At 47.4% G+C, this 23472-nt stretch overlaps 3 protein-coding genes across 8 annotated transcripts in view; 1 reads left to right on the top strand and 2 right to left on the bottom strand.

The window, feature by feature from the left end:
• Window positions 1-393: 393 nt before the first annotated feature.
• Window positions 394-5181, bottom strand: LOC308390686 (transmembrane protein 100-like). Of its 3 annotated transcripts, XM_080872924.1 has the most exons (4): window positions 5132-5167; window positions 4924-5029; window positions 4514-4622; window positions 394-2860 (listed from the first exon to the last, which is right to left on the bottom strand). In XM_080872924.1, exon 4 carries the CDS (start codon window positions 2815-2817, stop codon window positions 2341-2343), a length of 477 nt encoding a protein of 158 aa, XP_080729050.1. In that variant the 5' UTR covers window positions 2818-2860; window positions 4514-4622; window positions 4924-5029; window positions 5132-5167; the 3' UTR covers window positions 394-2340. The 3 variants fall into 3 exon arrangements, with proteins under 3 accessions (XP_080729050.1, XP_080729051.1, XP_080729052.1); XM_080872925.1 differs by lacking the exon at window positions 4924-5029 and having other exon boundaries at window positions 5132-5181; XM_080872926.1 differs by lacking the exons at window positions 4924-5029; window positions 5132-5167 and adding an exon at window positions 5075-5121.
• Window positions 5182-8642: 3461 nt separating this feature from the next.
• LOC308390902 (uncharacterized protein) lies at window positions 8643-14957 on the bottom strand. Its single transcript, XM_080873266.1, is given in 9 exon segments — window positions 8643-9853; window positions 9988-10079; window positions 13160-13324; window positions 13411-13502; window positions 13580-13667; window positions 13766-13976; window positions 14184-14295; window positions 14750-14869; window positions 14873-14957. Coding segments are annotated over 9 exon segments (1068 nt in total). The 5' UTR covers window positions 14948-14957; the 3' UTR covers window positions 8643-9740.
• A 1645-nt stretch (window positions 14958-16602) lies between these two features.
• Window positions 16603-23472, top strand: part of ankfn1a (ankyrin repeat and fibronectin type III domain containing 1a) — a 106127-nt gene continuing 99257 nt past the window's right edge. For 3 of the 4 annotated variants that reach the window (XM_080873260.1, XM_080873259.1, XM_080873258.1), the window contains exons 1-4: window positions 16614-16914; window positions 19570-19697; window positions 19796-20035; window positions 21978-22213. In XM_080873260.1, the coding sequence (XP_080729386.1) occupies window positions 19582-19697; window positions 19796-20035; window positions 21978-22213 (592 nt within the window). In that variant the 5' untranslated portion in view covers window positions 16614-16914; window positions 19570-19581. Of the gene's footprint in view, window positions 16915-19569; window positions 19698-19795; window positions 20036-21977; window positions 22214-23472 lie in introns of all 4 variants that reach the window. The other variant, XM_080873262.1, reaches the window with a different exon arrangement.

Raw genomic sequence — 23472 nt, 5'->3', positions numbered from 1 at the left:
CGTCAGGCTCAGGAGGCGCTGCACCTCCTCCAAAGTGTCCTCAAGAATGAGACCGATGATCCACTCTGCACCCCCTCATCTCTCTTTCCAGTCCCTCCCCCCAGTCCACCCACATTCCCAGGATGCTGCACTCCAGCAGAGATAAAGTTAGCACTGCACAAGTGACAACGTGTTGTAACCGCTACCCGTCATCACCGCCACCACCAGCTCTGGTCCAGATGATGCAACCCTGACTCCCCCGCCCAGCCCTTCCTCACTTTATTAACTGGCTGTGTGTCTTTTTCGATGCTAGGCAACATAAACATGGCTAAATTTAGCCCCGCAGCGTGTCTCAAACCTGCTCTGCAAAGCAGATCCTCGGTGAGTAAATGCAAGAGCAGTGGTGTGGTTTGGCTGACTTTAATAGAACAAATATTTTACACGAACACGTCCACCAACAGAATAAATAGGAGCTAAACAGCTTTAATACAGTGGATACATCTGCATCATAGTGCACTAAACACACAGAGTAGCATGCATGTCAGGAATCGGTCTATTTGTGACCTCAGCACTGCACGTCGCTCAGTTACGTCACCGTGTTGGGTTCAGACTCCACGATAGAGCGATGTCGGCCCCAACGCAGAGACGCGAAGCGCTGACGAACGTCATCAGATGGAAGATCTGATGGTTTATGACACACACAATGATCCCACAGTATGGATGAAGTGGGAAACACTCGGACGAGCCAGGCGGAGCTCTTTCTCTGAGGATCTCGTCTCCTCCACCTCCACAGAAGGAACTCCACCAAGTTTCACCTCCAAGAAGGCGCCACTAATGTAAAACAATTAAGGCGGGGACAGGTGAAGCCTGGAGGCGGATTCTTCCAGGTAGTGCATGCGTTTCATTATTATGAACGTGATATCGCAGGATTGGATGGGAATTGTTAGCACTTAATTTAGCGATAAAGGTCCAACTCGCCGTTACGACCATAACTCAAGAATTCCAATTACAGCAAAATCTGACATAAACGTCTTACAGGATAAATTGGCGAGGAGGTCGTTTTTCTTCACGTTGTTTGTATGGAGAACATCATGGAGTCCGGTTTGAGTTTGGGATAGCGATCTGCTCACGTCATTCATTAATCTCGTTAAGACTCCGCCCTGAGTCGCCTCGTGGGTTTTTAACGGGTTTTCAGATTCAGACGGAAACACAGATAAGTCGTCCTCGGCGGTCTGAGAGCTCTGCCGCGCACGCCACGGCACATGATTACATTTGTGTTGGTCCCTCGGTCCTCGTGTGCAGAGACTTTTATCAGGTTGTGAAACACAGCGAGCAGCGATGATTGTCATGTTTATGTTCGTGACATGTTAATGACCCAATGTGACACAAAACCATCTAATCCGACGCTCCCTGTAGTCTGAACCCAACATCAGAGGGAAACACAGTCTCACCCAGAAACATCAAACCATGATGACATGTCCCGAAGGAATGCTCTGTGTATCCCGGGGAAACGTCAGAGGCCACAAATTAGACCGACGAGAACTACAAACTCAGAGAAACGTATACGTTAGAGTACCTTTAAATGTCTTTTATAGCTTATTAGCAGCTTTAGTTAGATACTGTGCATCATAAATGAGTTTTAAGAAGTTGTCAACTAAACACTCATATTATCCAAAATCTTATTTTTTTGAAGCCAAACACTTAAAGGTTCATGTCACTAAAACAGCTGCAGGTACTTTCAGAATAAAAGCATCAGCCGTAATCCTAACGTGTCCTGTGTGGAAACTACAAACGTGCTAAGTTATGTCTTTGAGAAAATTGATGTTTTGGCAATAATTAGATCGAATCCATTTACCTGCTCCAACAATAAACCTGAGGGGCTTTGATTTTGTTACCCAGACCTCTGAACACCCACCGGGTCACCTGTCTGGGCTCAGGGCTCCTCTAATGGGCCCCCAGTGCAGGGTGGGTGTTTGGAGGTTCACATGTTTGTACTCCAGAACCTCGACGACAGATAAATCAGAGAAATCGGGCAGAATTGAGGAGCTGGGACCTGAAAATATTCTGAATTTCTGCTTGAAAAATTGGTTTATCAGCATATTTGTAAAATTAATGACGTGTTATTTATCTCTTTGTGTCAGCACTAAAGCAAGCTTTTCCTCATCCAACACCTCCAGCTGATGAAGGCGTCTCCATTAGTAATGTTTTGTCCGAGACGCGTCCTTCGCTCTGCTCGTCGTTCACATCTGCGGCTGTCCTCGCGTCAGCTGCAGGAGGAAACAGCACAGCGAGGTCTCTGCAGTTTGTAAAGCGTCTCAAATCCTGTTAGTTTGTGTTGTTATTCACTTCAGAGGTCTGAGCTCAGACCACGCAGTACCCGTGGCTCGCCATGAGGGCGGTCTGGCTCTCCCGTCGCTTGTCCTTTTTCTTCTTCTGTCGGACCTTCCAGCAGATGGCGCTGGCGCCCAGCAGCCCCAGCCCGACAGACAGCAGCACCAGTCCCAGCACCGTGATGGTGGACCCGTGGGAGTTGAAGGTGTAGGCCACCGCCGTCACCACAATGCCAGCGATGAGGACCACCACGCCGAACGGGATGGTGCAGCGGTAGCAGGACATCTCGGCGCCGCCCGTCGCCGCTGTAAGCTGGACTTCATTGACATGCGGGACGTGCGTTGTCACGACGACTCTACGATCCTTCCTGGGCTTGTCCCGGCTCAGCTTCTCGGCGGAGATGGACGGCGGCACCTTCATGGCGCTCCGGGGGACCCTGCCACCGCCACCTTTGCTGTGGAGGTCATCGGGCATTGTGATCTTGCTGGCGAGGAACAGGTGAGCCATCTTGATGCAGGTGTCAGGGATCAGCCAATCAGAGAACAGCTAGCTGTGAAGTCAGAAATAAGTTTTTGGTTACATCAAAGACATTAAAGCATCGTTTATGTCTGATATTGTTACACTTTGTTTTATTCCACAGCTGGTTTAAAACCATCAGCCAAGAAGATAAACAGCTGCTACACATCAACGCCTCCTTCCCTTCACGGTCACCTGACTTCAGCCTCTGACCATGTGTGCAGCACCAGGTTGGGATCACGCGGGTCGCTGGGTCAGAGCTCGAGTGGAAACGAGGCCAAACTAACGACTTTCACAGATTAAATGTTACAACGCGTCAGCGGCTCGTTGAGGCGCTGGCACACTTTGTGGCGACATCTGTCTCTCCGAGCGGAAGCGAGAGCCTCTGCTGTAAACGAAGCCTTAACGTGAGGCAGAGGGAGGGCAGCCTGAGAGTGGCCTGAAAGTGAAAGATCACAGGAAATGATGCAAGGCGTAACGAGGGCCCGGCCCCGCTGTAACCTCATTATTTTCACTCCTAATCAACGACTTTTTCTGCTGCAGCTCAGCTCGTTTTCATTAAGACGCGTTGGAGTGACTGTGAGAGATGCTCTGAGCAGAGCGGTGTCATTCAGACCTGCCATAGTCCAGAGAAGCAGACATCTCTACGGCTGCCACACCGAACAGCTCACACCAAATCACTGCAGAAATATGTGGAAATACTGGATCAGAGATAAAAGATCTCTAACTGAATCATTTTTGATTGGAAAGGGCGTGAGAGGACATGACAAAAAAATCATCTTAAAAATGTTCTGATATAGAACAACAACACCGAGTGTGTGAAAGAAGGCCGTCCTCACCAGCACTTAGAGGGTAAGTAGCCACGAGAGCTGCTAATGATGATTAACTGATTGATCCTCGTGGGTGAGAGCGTCTCTACAGAAGTAGACGTTTTGGTGGTTTGCTGGTCTGAATGGTTCAGGTGTGTTAACGCAACCTTTCCAGGAGTCACAGCAGATTCGACCCTCTGCAGCGGTCCAATCAGAGTGCAGAGCTCAGACCGCTGCGCACGATCGAATGCCGCAAACCTGAAAGAGCTGAAGCTGTGACCGTCTGCTTCTCTGTTTGTGTGCAGTGACCTCACAGCAGCCAGGTTATTGGTCAGGTAATGTCACATGCAGAGGTCAGTTTGGTTTGTATGGAGCAGCTCACAACAACGGTCGCCTGGAGGTGCTCGTTACTGTAAGGTAAAGATACTGCCTGAGACTACATGAGCCTGAAGCTGTCACCTCCCACCTGTCAAACCTTTACACAGGTGCGTTACAGCCGCCTCTCCTCCCCCGTACAGGTGTGATGAAGGGGAAATGAACGTGTGAGTCTGTGGGGACTGACTCACTGCTGGAGCTGCAACACACAGACCGTCTGTGACTGTGTTTGAAAGCTGCTGCGCTGCAGAAATAACATTATTATTGATACAACAGCACACAGTGTCAAATGAAATCTGCTTCAAGAAAAATAAAATCCCAGAAGAAGCAGCTTTAAAAATGCAGACAGTCGTTCCTGCAGCCTGACTTCCACAGAGAGAGGACGAGGCTTTAACGTTCCTCCCTGAAATCAGGACTTTCCCGACATTCCAGCAGCCTGCGTGACTAAACAGTCCCGGCTGTTGCTGTGATTGTGTGGAGACGGGAAAGCTGGGAGCACTTACTGTGTCAGCGAGCAGCCGTCCATCCCTCAGAGCGCCGGTTTGAGTCTGAGCAGGTCGGGGTCTCCTCGGCGTGGAGCCTCCTCTGGCTCGCTGCTCTGCATCGTCCTCACTGCAGGAATAAACGGGGGGAACGTGGCTATCAATAGAAGAAGAGGTCCCCCACCACCGCCGCCACACCCACCCCTCCATACCACCTCCTACCCGAGGAGGAAGCAGAGGTTTAACTCTTTCCTTCCTTCAGCTGCTCTCCTGTCTGTCAGCTCTGCAGCATTGACACCACAGCTACTCCCACATTTGTCTTTAAAACACAGGCTAACATCTGGAATCTGAAAAGGCTGCTGGTTTTCTTTGCTCTGACTTGTTTGACTCTAAAAAGGCGTCACCTTCTTACACCTGTGACTGAAACACACCTGTGCAGAGCCTGGTCACGTTTGTCCAGCTACAGATGAGCCCCAAACGTGTCATGTGAAACGGCACTGCCAGGATCAAACGAGGGTTAAGACGTAGCTTCCAGGTCTGAAGAGGCAGTTGGAAAGTGTGACTAATAAATACAATACTCACCTAAAGTGAAAAATAATGCACGCATGATGAAAAAACCTGATGGTTACCATTACTTACTGGGACTGCAGACTCCTCCAGAGGACCTCCGCCCCGGAGTTAAAGCTCCTCCACATCGGCAGCGAGCGCGGGAGCCTCCGTGCTGCAGCTGCAAACTCGTGTTAACATCTGGGACCAATCAGCTGAACTTTGTTTACCGTCTGAACAGACTCACGTCCACGCTCGTCCGGACATGACCACAGGGCCTGAAAGGCTCAAACTCAGTCACGTATTCAACTTATTAACTAAAGGAATGCAACTTGCTTGCACGCCATATTTCTTCCGTATGTCACATAATCCTAAATGCTAATGTGGGTGAATCATCATCGTGGCGCAAAGCAAAGATAACGACCTAACATGGGTGCAGCGAGCTGTGGATGTTTCATTCAGTGCTAGTTTCACACTGATTGCATCTTATTTACAAGATGGTATCTTCATATTCAACAACATTTTTAATACAGCAATAATTTATTTTTTCACAGTGCTTAACAAATGGATGAGACTGCCTCCTGCAAGCTTTATGCCACAGCTGCACTAATAATACTTCTACATACTTGATTATTTATTAAAAATGTGAGATTGATGATGATGATTCTGACGTGTGCACCGTTTTACTTCATGTTCAGCTCATTCGCTGCAAGACGAAACCTAAATTATGTTAATAACGTGTTTTAAAGGAAACTGGAATTTTCCTTAAAATAAAGCATAAATTGAAATAAAGTCGAATTCCCACATCATAGCTCTGTGAGGCAGTAAGAAATCATATGTTTGGTTATCCGTGTACAGGTCTGAGAGTTTTTGGCACTGCTTTGCTGTTGTGCGTTTTCAGACACACTGAGGGAGCGACAGACCGCACCTGTGCAGGTTTATTTATTTTCCAAGTTAGTTAGCGGGTTACGTGATTGGCTGTCAGCAGGTGGTTGTGGTTCTGACCTCATGGAAGTCTGCAGGTCAACATCTGGAACAGCAAGCTCATGAGATGCAGGTGCAGCCCACATTAGGAGAAAGGAAAAGTTCAGATGCACTTGAGTCTGCTGCGTTCTGCTGACTGCAGGATAAAGTTTGTCTCCAACCAGGAGAGGAAGAGAGAACAGCTTTTTTAGGATTGCTGCAGCAGGACGGATGTCTGAGTGTGGACACGTGTGGCCTGTTCGGCTTTCATGTGATGCTACAGTTCAGACAAAAAGCAGCTCCTTATTTTTATTTGCAGGAATGTCAGCTTCTCCTCTGAGACGGCAGCGACTTCAGTCTGTGACCTGCTGAGAGCAGCTGGGAACATCTGGCCTTATTTTCAGCCCTTGAAAGACTTTTGCAAAGGCGTTTGCTGATGAGGGGTCACAGCAGGGCCTCAGCCCCCCGATGAGCCCTTTGAATCGGAACAGGGGGGCCTTGAGACCAAGAGAGGAGAACCCTGCCTGATGTGGGTCATTTCACAGCATCTCAGACTCCCACATGTGCAGTTTGGGTTCAGCATTTGTGCTGACTCACGGGTAAAGACGGGAGTGGAGATGAGGCTTTTGCCTGCCTGTGAAACTTCACCATGACAGATTTTTACAGTAAACTGCTTCGTAAATCTGACACAGGCACTTTCCTGCTTCTAGATCAGTTTTATGACCTGTGGACGAGAAGACGACTTAAAGTCTCAGCTTCAGCTCGTGTGGAAGTGATTTAAGTTCTCGTTTCCTGCTCAGATAAAGCAATCGGGGCGAAATGAAGTGTCTAATGAAGCCTTGGAGGTTGATTGATTTTTCTTCCTGACCTTTGGGACACTCGTCCAGGCACGGCGCCCGAGTGCTAAATCACTTCCTTCCCAGATCCGTTTCTGGGTCAGGGATGATGTGAGCTATTTGCTTTGGATCCGAGTCTCCGGAGACGTCCTCCCGTGCTTCCTCTGTACAACAGATGGCTGCAGGCCGTGCATGTAAAGTGGTGAGTTAGCAGCTATTGGAGCTCACAGCTCCGAGTTCGTGCTTTCCTTCCTGTGAATACAGGTGTGCTTTGTAATCCTACATGCTGATGTTGTTTGGCTCACAACAAAGTGGAAAAGTTGACTTTGCATTTTTGGACCTTCACAGCTCCCAGTTGCTAAAAAAAAACCCTTTTGACTAAAAGTGTGCAGTCACAGCAGCGGCCCCGCGAGGCCGGCCAAACTGCTGAAGCCTGGAAACAGGACGAAGAAAAAACTTGTGGAGTCTGAATTTTCCATGAAGGCATTTTGCACATGCAGGTGTGCAGAAGTAAACCAGAAGCTAACGCTAACCACTGAATGGCCTCAAAGCACTGAGGAGCAGGAACTTAATGGCATCCACAGGTTTTCTGATAATTCACTGGAGAAAACTTCAAAAAGTACTTGTTGGACTCAGTTTAAATGCTCACTGTGTGGTGAGCTCCTTCTTACCTGCGTTTGGTCCAGCCTGATGTCCTGCTGTCACCTGACAGTCACATAACCTCTCAGATAACTTTCTCCATCAGCAGGCTTCCAGAAGATGGCCAATCAGAACAAAGTGTGTTTGGAGGAGGGTAAAGAGACAGGAGCTCAAACAGCCTGTTTCAGTCAATAGGAGATGATGATTCTGATATCTGCAGCTCGTGGTCAGACGGCCTCCAGGCTCTTGTTTGGGCAGAGATCTGGAAGCTTTATCTAAATGAACTTTCCCTTCAGCGCTCATCAGGACAGTAAGATCAGGCTTCAAACTTTCCTTTTTGCTAAAGCATATAGTTAGGGCTGGACCAGGTGACCCTGAATCCTCCCTTAGTGATGCTGCAATAGACATAGGCTGCCGGGGATTCCCATGATGCACTGGGTGTTTCTTCTTCACTCACTGTGTTAACAGACCTCTCTGCATTGGATCATATCTGTTATTAACCTCTGTCTCTCTTCCACAGCATGTCTTTATCCTGTCTTCCTTCTCTCACCCCAACCAATCACAGCAGATGGCCCCGCCCCTCCCTGAGCCTGGTTCTGCCGGAGGTTTCTTCCTGTTAAAAGGGAGTTTTTCCTTCCCACTGTCACCAAAGTGCTGCTCATAGGGGGTCATATGATTGTTGGGTTGAATTTAACTGTCAGACTTTACAGCTGCAGAACTCAGAAAAACATGAAACGCCGTCACTGAAGGTCTTTTTATGTCCTCCATCGACCCCGACCTCCTCCTGCTGCCGGCTCAGTTCAGAAACGTGGATTCATTCAAAAAATGTTTCTGTTTTTTAGACATTTGGATTTTGTGGAGAAAACAGACAGTTTGTTCTGTTCAGACAAGCTTTATTACTGTTTGTTTTCTTATTTTTATTTTCATTCATTTCAAATGTTTTTAAACATTCCCTTTAGTTTCAGTCTCCCGAGTGGGATTTCTAGTTTGAGCTTGTGGTAAATGTCAGAGGCAATATAATATATAAACAAAACTTTTAAAAAGCAGCGACTCTGAATAAGCTCATCAGGCAGTTTGTGATAATAAATTAAAAAATACCCAAACTGAGCACATTTCCTCTATGACTTTATTTTGTTTTCCATGTTAACAGAATTGTTACATAATAACCTGTTTGGACACAGAATGGAAACAAGGACAGAAAAAAACTTTCACACTTTCAAACATGACTTTCAGCTCGTTTCCACCAGAGAAGCAAACACGGAGCATCGATGTCGAAGAAGAAAGAGAGAGAGTGGGGAGTTCAGGAAGTGTGAGTGTCAGGACGATTGTTGTTTGGTATTATTAGGATCAGAGGAAGTCGAGGATGTTATTAGAGAGGGAAAGACATGAGCCAAATGGAGCAAGAGTGACAGGATGCGAACAGCTCGAGCAGATCAAATACAAAGAGGCGAGGAGGTCACGAGCACACGATGAGCAGTCGCTGTTCCAAAAAACCTGAAAAAGAAATTTCAAAATGTGAAACTCAAAAAAAGATGAAACTGACTGAGAGCCTCAGACGGTGAGTGGAGGAAGAGCACGTAGAGGCTCAGAGGAGAGAAAGTGTTCCCATAATTCACTGCTTTCATGCAGACTGGGCGTGTCAGCGGCCGGATGACCTCACCTCCTGATGCAGCCCTGGAGACACGACAGGAAGGGCCTCCATCCCCGCGGTCAGCGGGTCACAGAGAACACACCAAACGACGCGTTTTCATGACTCATCGTGAATCTGACCTCCTGCCACCTCAGGAAAGGTGAGGCTCACAGCCACGCCCACCAAAGTAAAACGTCAGGTAACGAGGCCGATCCCAGTAGACTTCCCAGCATGCACTATGACGGAAACTCGACCAAACCCCCAAACCGTCCAATCTGAGCTCCATGCCGACTGAATGTTGAGTGATGTAATGAAGGGCAGGTTGTAAATAACGAACCTGTTTAAGAGGATATCAGGATGCAGTGATGTGTTATTCACTCTTGTTTTGGCCGTTCTGATGGACGAGCAGCAGGTCACGTCCACCCAGAGGCCTCCTGCTCATTCTCAGGTGATCCTGACCTCACCTGTGAGTGAGTAATGCAAACACACACGAGGTACACGGCGAGAGCTGCACGTCTCTAAACCACTGACTGAGAGCGGCCTGCAGCCGTGCTGACATCTAGTGGTGCAATCAGGAACTACAGTGGAGTGCAGTGGCGCTCATGCGTCAGTTTATTCATGTCTGCCTCTAACATCAGTTTGGCTTTGAAATCAAAGCTCCGCTGCATGTTCGCTCCCACCTGTACTCTCTCAGGATTCTGCAGATGGTTTGAAAGATTGCATCGACCTCAGCCCTGGTTTTAGCTCCTGGAGTGTAACACAGGATATTTCATGGACACACACTCATGATGACGTCCACAAAAGTCAAAGGTCAGTTTTTCAGTCAGTTTTCACCACAGGGCAGCATTTTTAATTGAACTGTGACGTGTGGACAAGCTCACCGCACACATTTATGCACCCAGCCGAAATGAAGGACACTCTGATGCCGGTAATCGGGTTGAGGATGAGGCGGTTATGCAACTCTGGCTCATAACTGTAGAAAGAAGAACACAGACTAAAACCTCTCAGTTTCCACGACGTAGAAACTAAAACCTTCCACAATCATTTCAGGACACACTCCACAGTTTAGCGATCTCCTACGTAGCATGCAACGAAACACAGGCTGCTGCAGACACACTGGGAGAGAAATATTGGAGAAAAACGACTCCAGGGCTCAGTGGGAGCTGGCCAGTTTAGAAGCGTTTACTATCCAGTCTGACTGAACTGTGCCCGGGATGATTCTGGGAACTTTCCCACTACGGTGTCTGCAAAAAATGGCATTAATTCTAATTTACTGACCATGCTGTCAGTGTTGGGAAGGTTACTTTTAAAATGTATTCCACTACAGATTACAGATTACATGCCCCAAAATGTATTTTGTAACGTATTCCATTGCGTTACTGAATGTGAGTAACGTATTCTGAATACTTTGGATTACTTAATATATTATCAAGCTTTTTACAACTACATGAATGTGATTTATTACTATTACTGAAGGTTACTCTCCACACCAACACCAGCTAGATGTTTAAATCTTAATATAATGAGTAACAGTAGGTGGACATTAGGTAAGGCTGCACTTTTTGCAGCGATCTCGTATAGAAAACTATTCCTCGTGTATATAAAACAGGTCCGCGGCTCCGAACCGTAGTAAAGGGACCTCTGGCTAATACGTCGGGTTCGTGTCGGGCTCGTAGCTGAAAACTAGCTTTACTTTGTTGTCTGGGTCGACTTTGCTAGCGAGAGACAGAGAGAGGCGTTGAAAGGCTGCTGCAACGGGACTTATTGTTTCAGAGTAAAACATGAACACAGCGTACAGTCGAGTCTTAACAGCTTACTCACAGCTGGGCCACACTGCCCATGAGGCTGCATGCTTTATGCCTGTAACACTCTGCCTATTGCCTTCATATTGACCTCCTAGGACCTGGCGTCCACATGTGTGGACATCACATTTTTCTCTACAAGGGCCTGATATCCACTTACGAGGACATTATGCTGCCGCTGTTCTATCAAAATTTGAAACAAATGTCCTCATATGTGGATCTCATTTTTCTCAAAAACAAAAATTAGGAAAAAGAAAATCTGGTAATTCTTTGTTTTTACATTCTTTAGGTCCCAATCAACCCAAATAGCAAAGAAAACTGCATGCCATGAAAGAGTTCAGGTCTCAGGAGGTTAAATCATTTTTGGAACAATAATTTTAAAAAATATTTCTTCACGTCATTATGCGGCTGCAAGTAGGGGTGACGTGGGGCGTGAGATTGAGACTCGGGCATTAGAGCCTCTTAATGCGCGTTTTGTTTGGGTTTCCACCGGCGTGGAATTACCACCAAAGAAAAAGACCGAGTGTAATCCATTTATTTCAACAAAGTACGACAACTGAGGAAGTTCAGGGTCTCTCCAAAGATCCTCAGGATTTTCTATACAGGCGCTGTGGAGAGCATCCTCACACAGAACATGACATCGTGGTTCGGGAACAGCTGTGTGAAGGACCAAAAAGCTCTCCAGAGAGTGATCCGTACAGCAGAACGCTGCTGCAGGATTGCTCTCCCCCCGCTTCAGGACACCTACACCAGGAGATGCCGGACTAGAGCAGCGCAGATACTGAAGGACCCGTCCCATCCTGGCAACAAACTGTTCCAACTTCTGCAATCTGGTAGAAGGTTCCGCATCTTCCGGGCAAGGACAGAGAGACTCAAGAGGAGCTTCTATCCCCAAGCCATCCGTGCCCTAAACACACACACCCGCCCTCTCACATCATCTATAATTGACTGAGTCAGGACTCTTCCAGACACTAAACCAAGGCACAATGTACATTTCAATTCCTTTAATTTTAAATATGTTTATATTGTCTATCCTGTAAAATAGTCAGATGTCTATTCATATTAATGTACAGAATTCACCTGCTTGCTGCTACTACTGCACATTCACCCAGTGTATATACTATATACATATATATATATATATATATATATATATATATATATATATATATATATAATGTTCTTGCTCTACACCCCCCCCCATTTTTGCACATGTCGAGGAGCGTGTCAGGCTACATTTCACTGTGTGTTATACTTGTATAACTATGCATGTGACAAATAAAGAACCTTGAACCTTGAACCAAAGTAACTGAATACCACCTTTTTAAACAGTAACTGCCCATATGGAAAAGAAATAGTAAAAACTTATATGTGATTACTCATGAAAGTGGCCACTTTCTGATTACTTTCATACATTGTTTTAGTAAGTATCCAAAACATACAAGTTTCATTATATAATTTTTCAAGGGATCTTATATCTGTTTTCACTCTTATATGCTTTTCATACAGGTTTCACACAAGACAGACACAAATTTTATAAGATTTATATATGTCTTTTCCATTTGGGTGTAACAGAATACAGTTACTCATATTTTGTATTTTGAATACGTAACGCTGGTACATGTGCTCCGTTACTCCCCAGCACTGCATGCTGTCTACATCTTTTCTTCACAAGTGCTTCAAAGTATCCGTGACTGCACATTTCACATCATGTGTTGAACCACTTTAAAGTTCTTTAAAGCATCGTCACGGGGACCGAAGAAAATGGGATTCATATTCAACAAAATTTGAAAGCAAGTGCCATCAGTCAGCATCTGTCTCAGATCATCTAGCACATAGGTGTCAAACTCTGGCCCGCGGGCCAAATTTGGCCCGCAGCCTAATTACATTTGGCCCGCGAAGCCATACCAAATGACTATCAGAGCTGGCCTACTGGTATTATACAGCTAATATATATATTGTTTAGTATTAAGCTTTGCTTGTTCCATATTCAGTTTTTCAGCAAAACGTGTTCGAGTCCATAAGAAAAGATTCATTCTCATATCTGGAGGAAGATTTTTTTTTAAATAAATATTAATGTTAGCCCGCGACTTTGTTCCAGATTTGAATTTTGGCCCACTGTGTATTTGAGTTTGACACCCCTGATCTAGCACAGAGTAGCGTTGACTGACACGTGATGTGCTCAAAGTTGGGCTTCAAACCTGCATCCCTGTTTGGGTCTAGCCTCTACTCAGAGTCCTTATCTCCTGACCTGCACTGCCCTTTGTGGACCTTCTGCAGTTCTGCTAAATCCACTGGAAAGGTCTGGCAGTAGGCTACAATGTTCTGGATCTTAAAGTTGAGGAAGTGCACGGGAAAGCCAAACTTCTGCAGTTTGCGGACAAACTTCCTGGCCGCCAGGCGCGACTCCTCCACACTTATTAAAAGAAAGAGGAAGCAAGGAGATGGTTGGAAACCCACCGTGCTGCACCATAGTCTGAGGAGATGTGAATCCAGACAAACCTCTTGGTTCCCAGGCAGATGATTTTCCCAGTTCGGAAGATGGTCGCTGTTGCTTTTGGCTCCCGGATCCTAGCGATGATCCCTGTGAAATACTGAAAAACAGCAAGAATGAAAACCAGTGCCGGGCTTATTATGTCTTCACGTAGATCACGCGTTCAGGTCTCTGCACCTGTGGTTTGTACTGCACGTTCCACATCCTGCGAGCAATGAACTTCAGGTCCAAACAGCAGCCCAGGTCCACTGTGGAGATGACGTTACTGCACGCAAACACATAAAAACACAAGAGTCACAGCTGCGTGTTCAAGCCGCAGAGCCGTCATTGGACAGAAGCAGACTGTGATCTCTGCGGTGATACCATATCACTGGGGCGAGATTCGACGACTTCTCCTTCAGTGTCTCAGGGTCCTCCGGGGTCCCGGGTTTAACAGGAAGGGCCTTCAGTTCAGACGAGGAGGACGCACACGTGGGCTTAGCTTCTGCTGAGGAATTCTGGGAGCTGCTGTCTCGTGACTGCGTGCCGGCGATCCCGCTCTCTGCAGTCCGATCCTCCTTCTTACAGATCCTGTCTGAGGCACGAACAAGAGCAGCAGAGCTGAAAGTACCACAAACTGCAGTTCCTCTGACGTCCACTCGAGGCTCCAAAACCAACTGTCACTAAGTGCTAATTAGCAGTTATGGATTAACAGTATATGGATGCAGCTCGGTCACTGCTCAGCGCTCCACCCAGTCATGATCGCACCGTGTGCAGAGTGTTGTCGGCTCTGTTGTCGTACCTGCATCGTCACAGGTGACCGTGTTCAGTGTCAGGAGCTCATCAGGCAATAACTTGAAAAACAGCTCCTCCTCACCGACCTCCTCGCTGACATCCTCTGTCCTCCTGGGGTTCTGCAGCAAGAAGAGAATCTGCCTATGTGCTAACGTGGTGCTACATGTTTCTGCTCTGTGTGGTGTCCAGAAATGAACAAGCTCAGTGTCGATAACTCCAGGTCCAACCTTCACATCCTGAAATCAGTCCAACTCAAAAATGGTCTGAATTCCTCTCCAGCGAAACGACTGGTCACTGTTCACCGTGGTGTCAGGTTAAAGTTTAACACCCAGCTGTTAGTAGTTAGCAGGTTAGCTGGCTAGTTTCAGTATATAGTCTGTGACGACTGCAGCACATCATCATCTAAAGATACACTTTGGCGTGACCTTAACAGGCTTGTGTCTGGATTCAATCACTTCTGTGAAGACGAGTGGACCAGAGTTGAAATTTTCTCCACGTTTGATTTTCAGGTCTGAAATGCGGCAGTTTACCGGTTTGATTTTTAAACCAGCAGCTGAAAAAATGAAAACTCACGTTAGCGATGAACTCATTGAAGTATCGCTCCAACGCAGACTCGTCCATGATGCAGGAGGAAGCCTCAGCGATCAAACCCAGTAATAACAGCGAGCCAATAATAAACGTACTGTCAGAGGTTTAGTGTGAAGTTGATTGTTTACATCCAAAAAGATTCAGACAGGAGTCTGTTGCTAGGAGACGAAGATGCTCAAACATGACAGTGAATGATTTTATGTGTTCTTCCAAAAAAATAATTTAAATGAGAATCAAGAGAAAGTGATAAAAACAAATGCTTCACTGCTTTGAGCCACGCCCCCTGCAGGTGGACAGGGTTGCGTTCAGGGTGGAACCCACTGAAAGCATCCCATCGGAAATGCAAAACCTGCTTATTTCAGCTCTCTGCTAGAGTGGCTTTGCACCAACCCCAGTTCTTAATAATCCCCTTCTCTTATTCTGGGCCTCGGTGTCATCACCACCACTGTTCACCCACTGCCTAAAGAGGGACGCTGTTAGCTCCTCCCCCTGAGCCAATACACTCAAAGCAGGTTTGTTCCTGGGTTTTCTTTTACAAAAGCTGCTGCATGCTTCAGGTGGGGTTTCCCATCAGCGAGGCCAGATATGGACATCCCCTCTCTATGACATCATACAGACCCACGAGGGGAACAAACTGTGATAAACTGAGTGTTGAGCAGCCTGAGCGTTGGGCTCAGCGTGAGCAAACGCTCAGCATTACAAACTCAGGCATGTGACAGGGAGAGGGGGAGCGAGTACTCGAGTATCTCGACCTGTAGAGGCTGTTTGTTTAAATTGGGGATGATTACAGCAAACATTCAGCCTCCTTCCTGCCCGCTCTTATCTCCTCACACCCTCCCACCCACTCCACCTTTCCTTCATTCCTTCTTTGTCAGTTATTTCTTCACTTTTTGTTCCTCCCACAGATTCAGTGTGTGTGCCGTTTCCTTTATTGTTTCCTTCTCCTTCATTACCTTTTATCATCATTCAGGTTTTATTTATTTTCTCCCTTTTTTGTACCTCCATCCACCCTTACAGTTTTCCTCTTGTCCCTCTTTCCTTTCTTTCGTGGGGTTTAATGCCTTCATACTCCACGTTCTTATTCCTTTTCTACTTATCATTCATTTTCTTCCATTTCCTCGTGACCTTCCTTATTTCCTTCTTTAACTTAGTTTGGATTTCCCCCACATGTCCTTTCTCATCTCTTTCCTCCTTTAATCCCTTTTTTCTCCTTTCTTCAATCCTTCCTCTTTCCCTTTTTACTTGCATCCCATCATTTGTGGCTTAACTGCTTCCTTTTCTTTCCTTCCTTCTTTTTGACTCATTTCTGTCCTTGCCCATACATTTTGTCTCACATCTTTGTTTCCTTCACTTCATAGCCCCCCCTCCTCACGTCTGTCTGTTATTCCATTTCATTCTTTCTTTTAAATTTGTCCTTCCTTCCTTTCCTTTCAATTCGTTTCTGCCTTCCTTGAACTCATCCTACTTCCTCTCCTTGTTTCTTTACAAATCTTTCCTTCCCTGCTTGTTCCTTTCAGTTAATGTTGTCTTTTTCTTTGATCTGGTACTTTTCCCTGCATTCCTCTTTTTTTTAATTTTGTTTTGTCCTTCCATCCATCCTTGTTTCTTCTCCCTCATTCCTTTATTCCTCCCTTCTTTGCTCTTTGTGATTTCTTCCCTTTGATAACTTCTTCCATGTTTTGTTTTGCTTTCCCCTTCATCTTCTTCCTTTAATTTACTCCCTGCTGTGGTCTCAGTTCCTCTTTCCTCCGTCCTTAACTTCATCCTTCGGTCCTCCTTTATCCCCTCCTCCTCCTGTCTGTCCCTCCTCCAGCTGAAGTAAACAGATGAACCGGGAGATACTGAATCTCTCCCTGGGCCCCTCTTCCTCACTCCTCCCAGTTAATTGGGCTCTGGCTGTCTGAGTGGCAGTCGCAGCAGTATTGAGGCCCGGCCGTGCTCCAGATGTGCGCAGAGTTGACCGCAGTGAAATGTGAGCCGCTCCGGCCTGGCTGCCTGTATTTTGGGATGTTTTACACGGGGCAGGACAAAGACACGTTTCCAGGCGGGATCCCGGCCTGAGCAGATGTTCCTGTGCTGGGAGCCGAAGAGGAAGAAGGAGAGGAAGAAGAAGAGGAGGACCCGCGCGCAGCAGAGCGAGGACAGAGACGGTAGAGTTTGCGCGAACATCGGCCTGTTTGGGCAGCGTTTGCTGACAGGAAGTCGGCGTTAATCACTCCCGCCGGTGCTTCCTGCTCGCGCCGCTGATCAGCCACGTGTGGTCGCGCAGCTGCGCCGTGTTTGACGCACGCGAGCGCACGTTCACAGACAGTTACCGGGAAACTTCGGATAACTCCTCAAATTCAAGTAATTACTAAAAAAGGCAGCGAGGGGTCGCAGTAATGGTTGAGCCCTCAGGTTTCCCTGGCAACGTTAACAGCAACCAAGATTAGCAAAGCAGGACTACAAGCTGACAAGTTGTAGTCCTGTAAGCGTAGGCTGAGACCACCGAGAGTAAACGTGACTAAAAGTCTTCAGATTAGATGAAAATTCACCGGAAACGTTTCTTCTTTCTAAACAGACTTTAAATTAGCCTGTTTAGAAATTAGACTTTAAATTAGCCTGTTTAGAAATTAGACTTTAAATTAGCCTGTTTTACACATACAGTGGTACCATTGGTTGCCATGACAACATGGCTGGCTCTCCATTAACTAGTTTTTCCACTATGCTAGCTAACAGCATGAACAAAGCATTACAAGCTGAACCAAATTGTCCCCTTGTGGGACAATTAAAGGATTATTCTATTCTAATGTTAGCTAATATCATCTGACTGCCATGCAGTGTGACTGTTACCACCACTTACCAGCTAACCAACTAACTGGTTTGACCCGTAAGATACCGTCAACCAAAGTAACAAGCAGCATTACTAATTAAACAGCTAATTTATAAGATGAAACCTGCTAATTCAACTTAGAACTCCACATTCTGGATATTGTAATTCTGCAATAACTAATTAATGAAGACGAGTTTCTTAACAGTAGTTCACCAGCTAACACAATTACCAAAGTAGTGTTATGAGATCGACAGACCACGTGACTTTCGCGCGTTGCATTGTGGGTACGAGTGGCAACAAAATCAAAACACTGCATCAAGCGCCAGCATTTCCAGCACCGGTAACCATTAATTCTGCGGTTTAATCCCCACTTGCATTTTATTTGCCCCAAAAACAGTTCTGTACAAAACGACGGAGAACTCGGCAGCTCCGCACAAAGACAGACGTGACGAAGAGTCAAAGAAAGTACGAGGAAGAAATCAAAGGAGTGAAAGGGTCAGACCCACACGAGCACAGAGTGGAGTAAGGACGTCAGCGTGCTGCACAACTTTCATCACGTTTTTTATTATATGGTCCTAAGTGAGAGCGCACACACTCACAACATGTTTGGTAGCATCAGATCCTGCAACAAGCCCAGCTCCAGTTTACTTTGGTGGTTTGGACGACTCCATCTCACAGCTGCTGTTACAGGCCAACGCATCTATGTGTCGTTTCAGGTTGTAGTGTTACACAACATTTTCAGATCCAATAGAAATAAAATAAGTGTTTGGTAATTCATTCAATTCATTGTCTTTATTTATTACTGGCATCATTGTTTCATTCTGTTACAGAATCTCACAGCAAAGAGGCAACATTGTAGAAATCCATCAGCTTTATTAGCTGCTTCGCTGAAAAACAAATCAACAATGCAAAAACAAAACATCAAACAACAAACTGAGACAGTATCACTTGCTTCATACAACACTTGGGCGCATATATGCAGACGTGGCTGTTTTGATCTCGCTCTCTCTCTTCACCAATCAGATCTGGCTGTGGTAGCAGCTTGAAACCCAGGCTGATAGAGGGGCCCAGTCTGGATCGCATCCCAGCATTTTGTAGGCTGCTTTTCCTACAAAGAACAACAAACATTAGCCCGCAAAGCCACAGTGAACAAAGCAGCAAAGCAACGAATTCAATTCAAATTAAGACTTATTTGTAACCTACATCACCAATTATGATAAATGACGTAATAACTACAACAGCAGACTGACCTCTGTGGGAATGCTTGGAGCAGACTGACCTGTGAGCTGCAGCGTTCTGGGACGTTATATTTGCTCTTCGAATGGCTGCAATCCAGGCCGTCCGTCGCCTCTTTGTTACTTCGGAAACTCGGTTTGAACGATTTTTCTTCCACGACGGAATCCGATAACAACCGATCTCTTTACCGTCGGCTTCCCGTGGCTGTCATGCGACCGGCTGTTGCAGCTAATAACACAACAGCTTCTTGCCATTTTTTGTTTCTTTTTATCGCTGTGTGACTGTTTTCACGTGAAAGCCTGCGTGCGCTAGTACCGCTTACCACTCGTACCCACAATCCTTTGCGGGTTTGACGTCACATTTTCGATCTCATGACCACCTAACAAGCCAGTGCTACAAGCTTCCGTTTAAGTAACATTTCTTTATTAGCAGAGTGAATTTGTAGGATTGTTAACAGGGACAGTAAGTTAAACAAATGTCTGTTAACATTTCTTTAACCAGGTGAGACTTTCGTACAGCGTGACCTTGTAGAGAGTGCAGGCCTACATGCAGTCACAAAAACCACTACCTGGCTAACAGGCTGGTAGGTAATGATGTCAGGCAGGACTAACGCACACAAACGGGCTAACCTGCAGAAACTAAGCCTTGGAAGCTGCATACAGAAGTCTTAGTGGGAAACACCAGGTACACAGAGAGCTGCTGCACACCTGTGTGAAGGTTGTTGTTGTTTTAACTCCCCCTCTTTGATGTCCCGCAGATATGGCCGAAGATGTCCGTGGATTCTGATAACTCCTGTGTTTTGCTGTCATCACGTGACTCCCGGACTTCCTGCATCTTTCAAACCGCTGATGAGAAAGATGACATCCCAGGAGTGGGAGAGGAAAGGTGAGCCAAATTCTCAGGGGCTGATTGGTTTTCATTAACCTGTTTATCCTTTGCTGTGGTGTCGATTCCTTTGTAACTCCACCTCCTTCCTCCCACAGCGTCCTGGAGATGCTAAGCTACTCCAAGTTCTCCGACCTGGAGACATGGCTGTGCATGCCGTCCTCACTGCTGCTTTCCAGGCCTCTGGACTCCACCCACACCTCCTCGGGCTCTTCCTCCAACTCGTACTCCTCACGTGCGTCCCTCCACTCCGCCAACTCGCTCCCGGCTTCCTCCTCTTCGTCGCTGGCTTCAAACTCCCGCCGCTCCACCTGCAGCGAGCCGGGAGAAATCGACAGGTAACCCCAGCTCACCTGTTTATGCTTTTCATTGGGTTTATTTCGAGGCCGTTTCCATGAAGTTTGCTGATTTCAGGGTTTTTTGGATAACGGTGGAGCGCTGTGGCACAGAGGAACCAATCAGGCCCTTTGGTGCTTTGAATGAAACTTTAAAGAGATCCTTTGAGGGAAAATGTTCTGCCATTCAACCTTCTCACTGTCCGTCTATAAACAGGATCATGCTGCGTGTTTGAGCTGATCTTTGGAGTTTTGAAGAAGCTGCTGGGTCCAAACAAAAGACAGAAGTTTATTGTCGTGTGTTCGAAGTGTCAGGATTAACTTTAGAGAGCCTCGGGCGGGTCTGTCAGACGTCTTTGTCAGGGCACAGGCGGATCCTGCCGCTCGTCCTGCAGAAACATTGGAGCTCATGAAGCATTCGCCTGGCACCGTGGAGATGGCGGTTCTGTAGGCAAAGATAAGCTTGCAGGAAGCCCAAGGGGAAACAGTGCTGTTTATAGAGAGGAAATGTACAGCTAATGTGTGGAAGTGGGGTCATTATGAGTGTTTGCAGCAGCTGGAGGCTCTTCAGACGAACTATAGGAGCAGGTTGCCGAGTGGAAGGTCCTCCCTGTCACGCTCACAGATCCGTTTCCAGCCAGGTCCTGCTGTCTGAGCTTCGTTGGTTTCTTTGCAGGAAACAGTCAGTGCAGTGTCAGATCCACAGACTCCAGTTTCTGTCAGGGCTCTCTGACAGATTTCACCGTCCTCAAAGAACACAGCTGCTCCCCATCACAGTTTCCCACTTCCTGCACAGTGACATGTGTTTCCTGAATCTCGTGCACGGTTTCTAAATGGTCCAAAACATGTTTAGAAGACTGATTCTAAGCAGGCGTCTGTGGACGGGATGGCTGCAGGTTCGATCCCTGTCTCGTTCCTCAGACTGTGACTGTGAGCTAGAGAGCAGCTCGGTGTAGACAAAGCCCCTGTGGATGAGTCCATGTCTCATTCCCTCCAAGCCTGATGACAGGAAGAGCTCCTCCTTATGGTGTGTCCGTGGACAGGACGTTAACGACTGCTGTTGCTGGTAGCGTGACAGTGATGTGGTTGTTGTACTGCTGGCTGGAGAACAGAGAACATCTACAGACATCACCTTTCACTGACTCATGCTCTGTTCACTCAGCTGTTTCACGTGTGCAGAACTCAGAGCGCGCTCTGTACAGATCTGGACCCACGCTGATGCCGAGCAGGCTCAGAAACGCTCGACTCTCCGTTCTCCTCACCCAGCCTTTGTCCCCCTGCGCGCACACACACAGGTAAGGTAACACCCCTGCTGGGCAGTGAACACCTGACAGGAGCTTTTCCTTCAGCGCTGTTTCCGGCTGTGGCCGTCCGGTGAAGGGCGCAGTGCTCTGCAGCGATCTGCTGAAGCGCGTGTCCTCGGATGCTGAGCTGGGCTCGGCTGCTGGATCTTTTCCTGCGGAGGAAGAAGAAGGGACGGCATCTGATCCGAGCATCACGGTGCAGCTGCTGTCTCCGAGGACAGGTACCAGCTGGTTTGTGGTGGTTACCTGTCCGTCCCGCACGTCTCAGGGTCGCGTTCAGCGCTCAAACGATTGCTGTTTGAAGCTCTCGCAGTCTGCTCACACTGCTCCCTGATCCCTGCAGGGAAGCTGGATTTCTGATGTGACCAGAGCTCAGTGCGGTGCTCTGACTAACACCGGCATGTTCCTGTGTTCGTCTAATGGGAAATACATTAAACGTCTTCCAGGTTTTTACACGATTTGCAGCGTTGGTGTGGCAGGGATGCCGTGTGGATACTTTATTCCCAAAGTGTTGATGAAAACAGGATATTTCGTCACAGTATTCCTGAATAAAGTGTTTCCAGTTGCTTCAACAGCTAGAGGAGGAGTTCTCCGTGTCGTGTTTATTTTGTGCTGACTTTTCTCTCCTCGGATCCCTGCAGGTCGTCAGAAAGAGACTCCGCCTTCCTCACGCCCACTCTGACGAAGGAGGCGACCTGTCTGTCCACACCCCTCCTCCCCATCCTCTTCTCCACCCCTGCACCTCCTCCCGCTGCTGCTGCTTCACGGTCCAGCTATGGCACTCACGCAGGAGACTCCGCCTCCCACAGTGGCGTCAGCATCAGGAAGCGGCGGCGTCTCGCTGCCAGTCCTGGAGGACTCCACTGGACCTCTTCAGGTAACAACAGCCAGTGTGTGAGAAACTCATTCCTGCCTGGAGTAAACATGCTCCTCTGAACGTCTACATGGACACAGACAGTGAGATTAGGTCAAAGGTCAGATCTGACTCGTCTGACTTTCTAAGAGGGCATTAAACTGAAGCATCGCTCGCTCGGTTGCCTAGGTAACGTTCTAATCAGCAGTATGCTTTAACATTTAAAGCTGAGAAGAGATTGATCAGGTAGCGTTTGGGACGAGATCAGAAACGAGTCCATCAGAGGGGCAGCTCATGTGCACAGAAGGAGGGGGTGGAGGATGAAGGTGGAGCCACCAGGCAGGAGGAGGAGAGGAAGAGCTCAGAGGAGGATACTGGTATAGGAGGAGGCTGAAAGAAGGAGTGGGTCTCTGGTCGCGGCATCGCTGTCCGTCACTTCCTGTGTAGACGTGCTTTATGGCATCGCCAACCCCAGAAGCTTTTAATTGGCCAAAATATAAAGTAGCTAAATGCAGGCAGCTCAACAGGGCTGAAACACCTGGGTAACAACAAACAGGTGAGACCAGCCAGTGAGGACGAGACGGGGGAAGTAAACACATCACGACACAAATGACTACCAAAATAAAACAGGAAGTGAGAAGTAATAAGAAAATGAGGAAGTGCAGACGTGTTAATAAACATCGAGGGGAAAAACTCGACTTTAATACAAAATCGAGACTAAAAAAGTACACGAAGAAGAAAATGAGCCAAGTATGTAAACAGTGAGTCAAACAGGAAGTTGTTTATAGGTGAAATCAGCAGTGAGACGTCTGTGTTGGCGCTGACGGAGGCTGACGGAGGCTGAGCCCCTCTGCCCTGTGGTCATCGTCGAGCAGCCACGTCAGGAGTCTGTGTCTTGTTTCTCCCACACCCACAGAGACAGGTCTGTCGTGGGTGGAGGTTGTAGCTGCCGGCAGACTGGACGTGGGGTTGGAGCGGAGCTGTGGGCGTGCCGTCGAGTCAGGAATGTCTCTAATGGCTCCGAGCGGCGGTTTTGTTTACCGGGCTCCACTTCCTGTGTGTTGCTCTGCTCTCTTTAGCTCCACCCTTCTGGAGAATGATAACAAGCTTCCTGTTGAGCAGATTACGGCACAGCATCCATCAGGTGTTTGATCTCTGGCGCGCTTTCCTCAGACTGCAGGGTTAAGCTGCTTCTCGGCTTCACGTCGCAGGTTTTCCGTCTTTTCTGATCTGTCCTGCTGATTCCTCGCACTCAGTTATTCCACGCCCGCCCAGGCTGCGGC

This window comes from Rhamphochromis sp. 'chilingali', assembly GCF_963969265.1.
Source record: "Rhamphochromis sp. 'chilingali' genome assembly, chromosome: 22".
In the NCBI taxonomy this organism is placed as follows: Eukaryota; Metazoa; Chordata; class Actinopteri; order Cichliformes; family Cichlidae; genus Rhamphochromis; species Rhamphochromis sp. 'chilingali'.
This window is presented reverse-complemented; position numbering and strand designations above follow the sequence as displayed.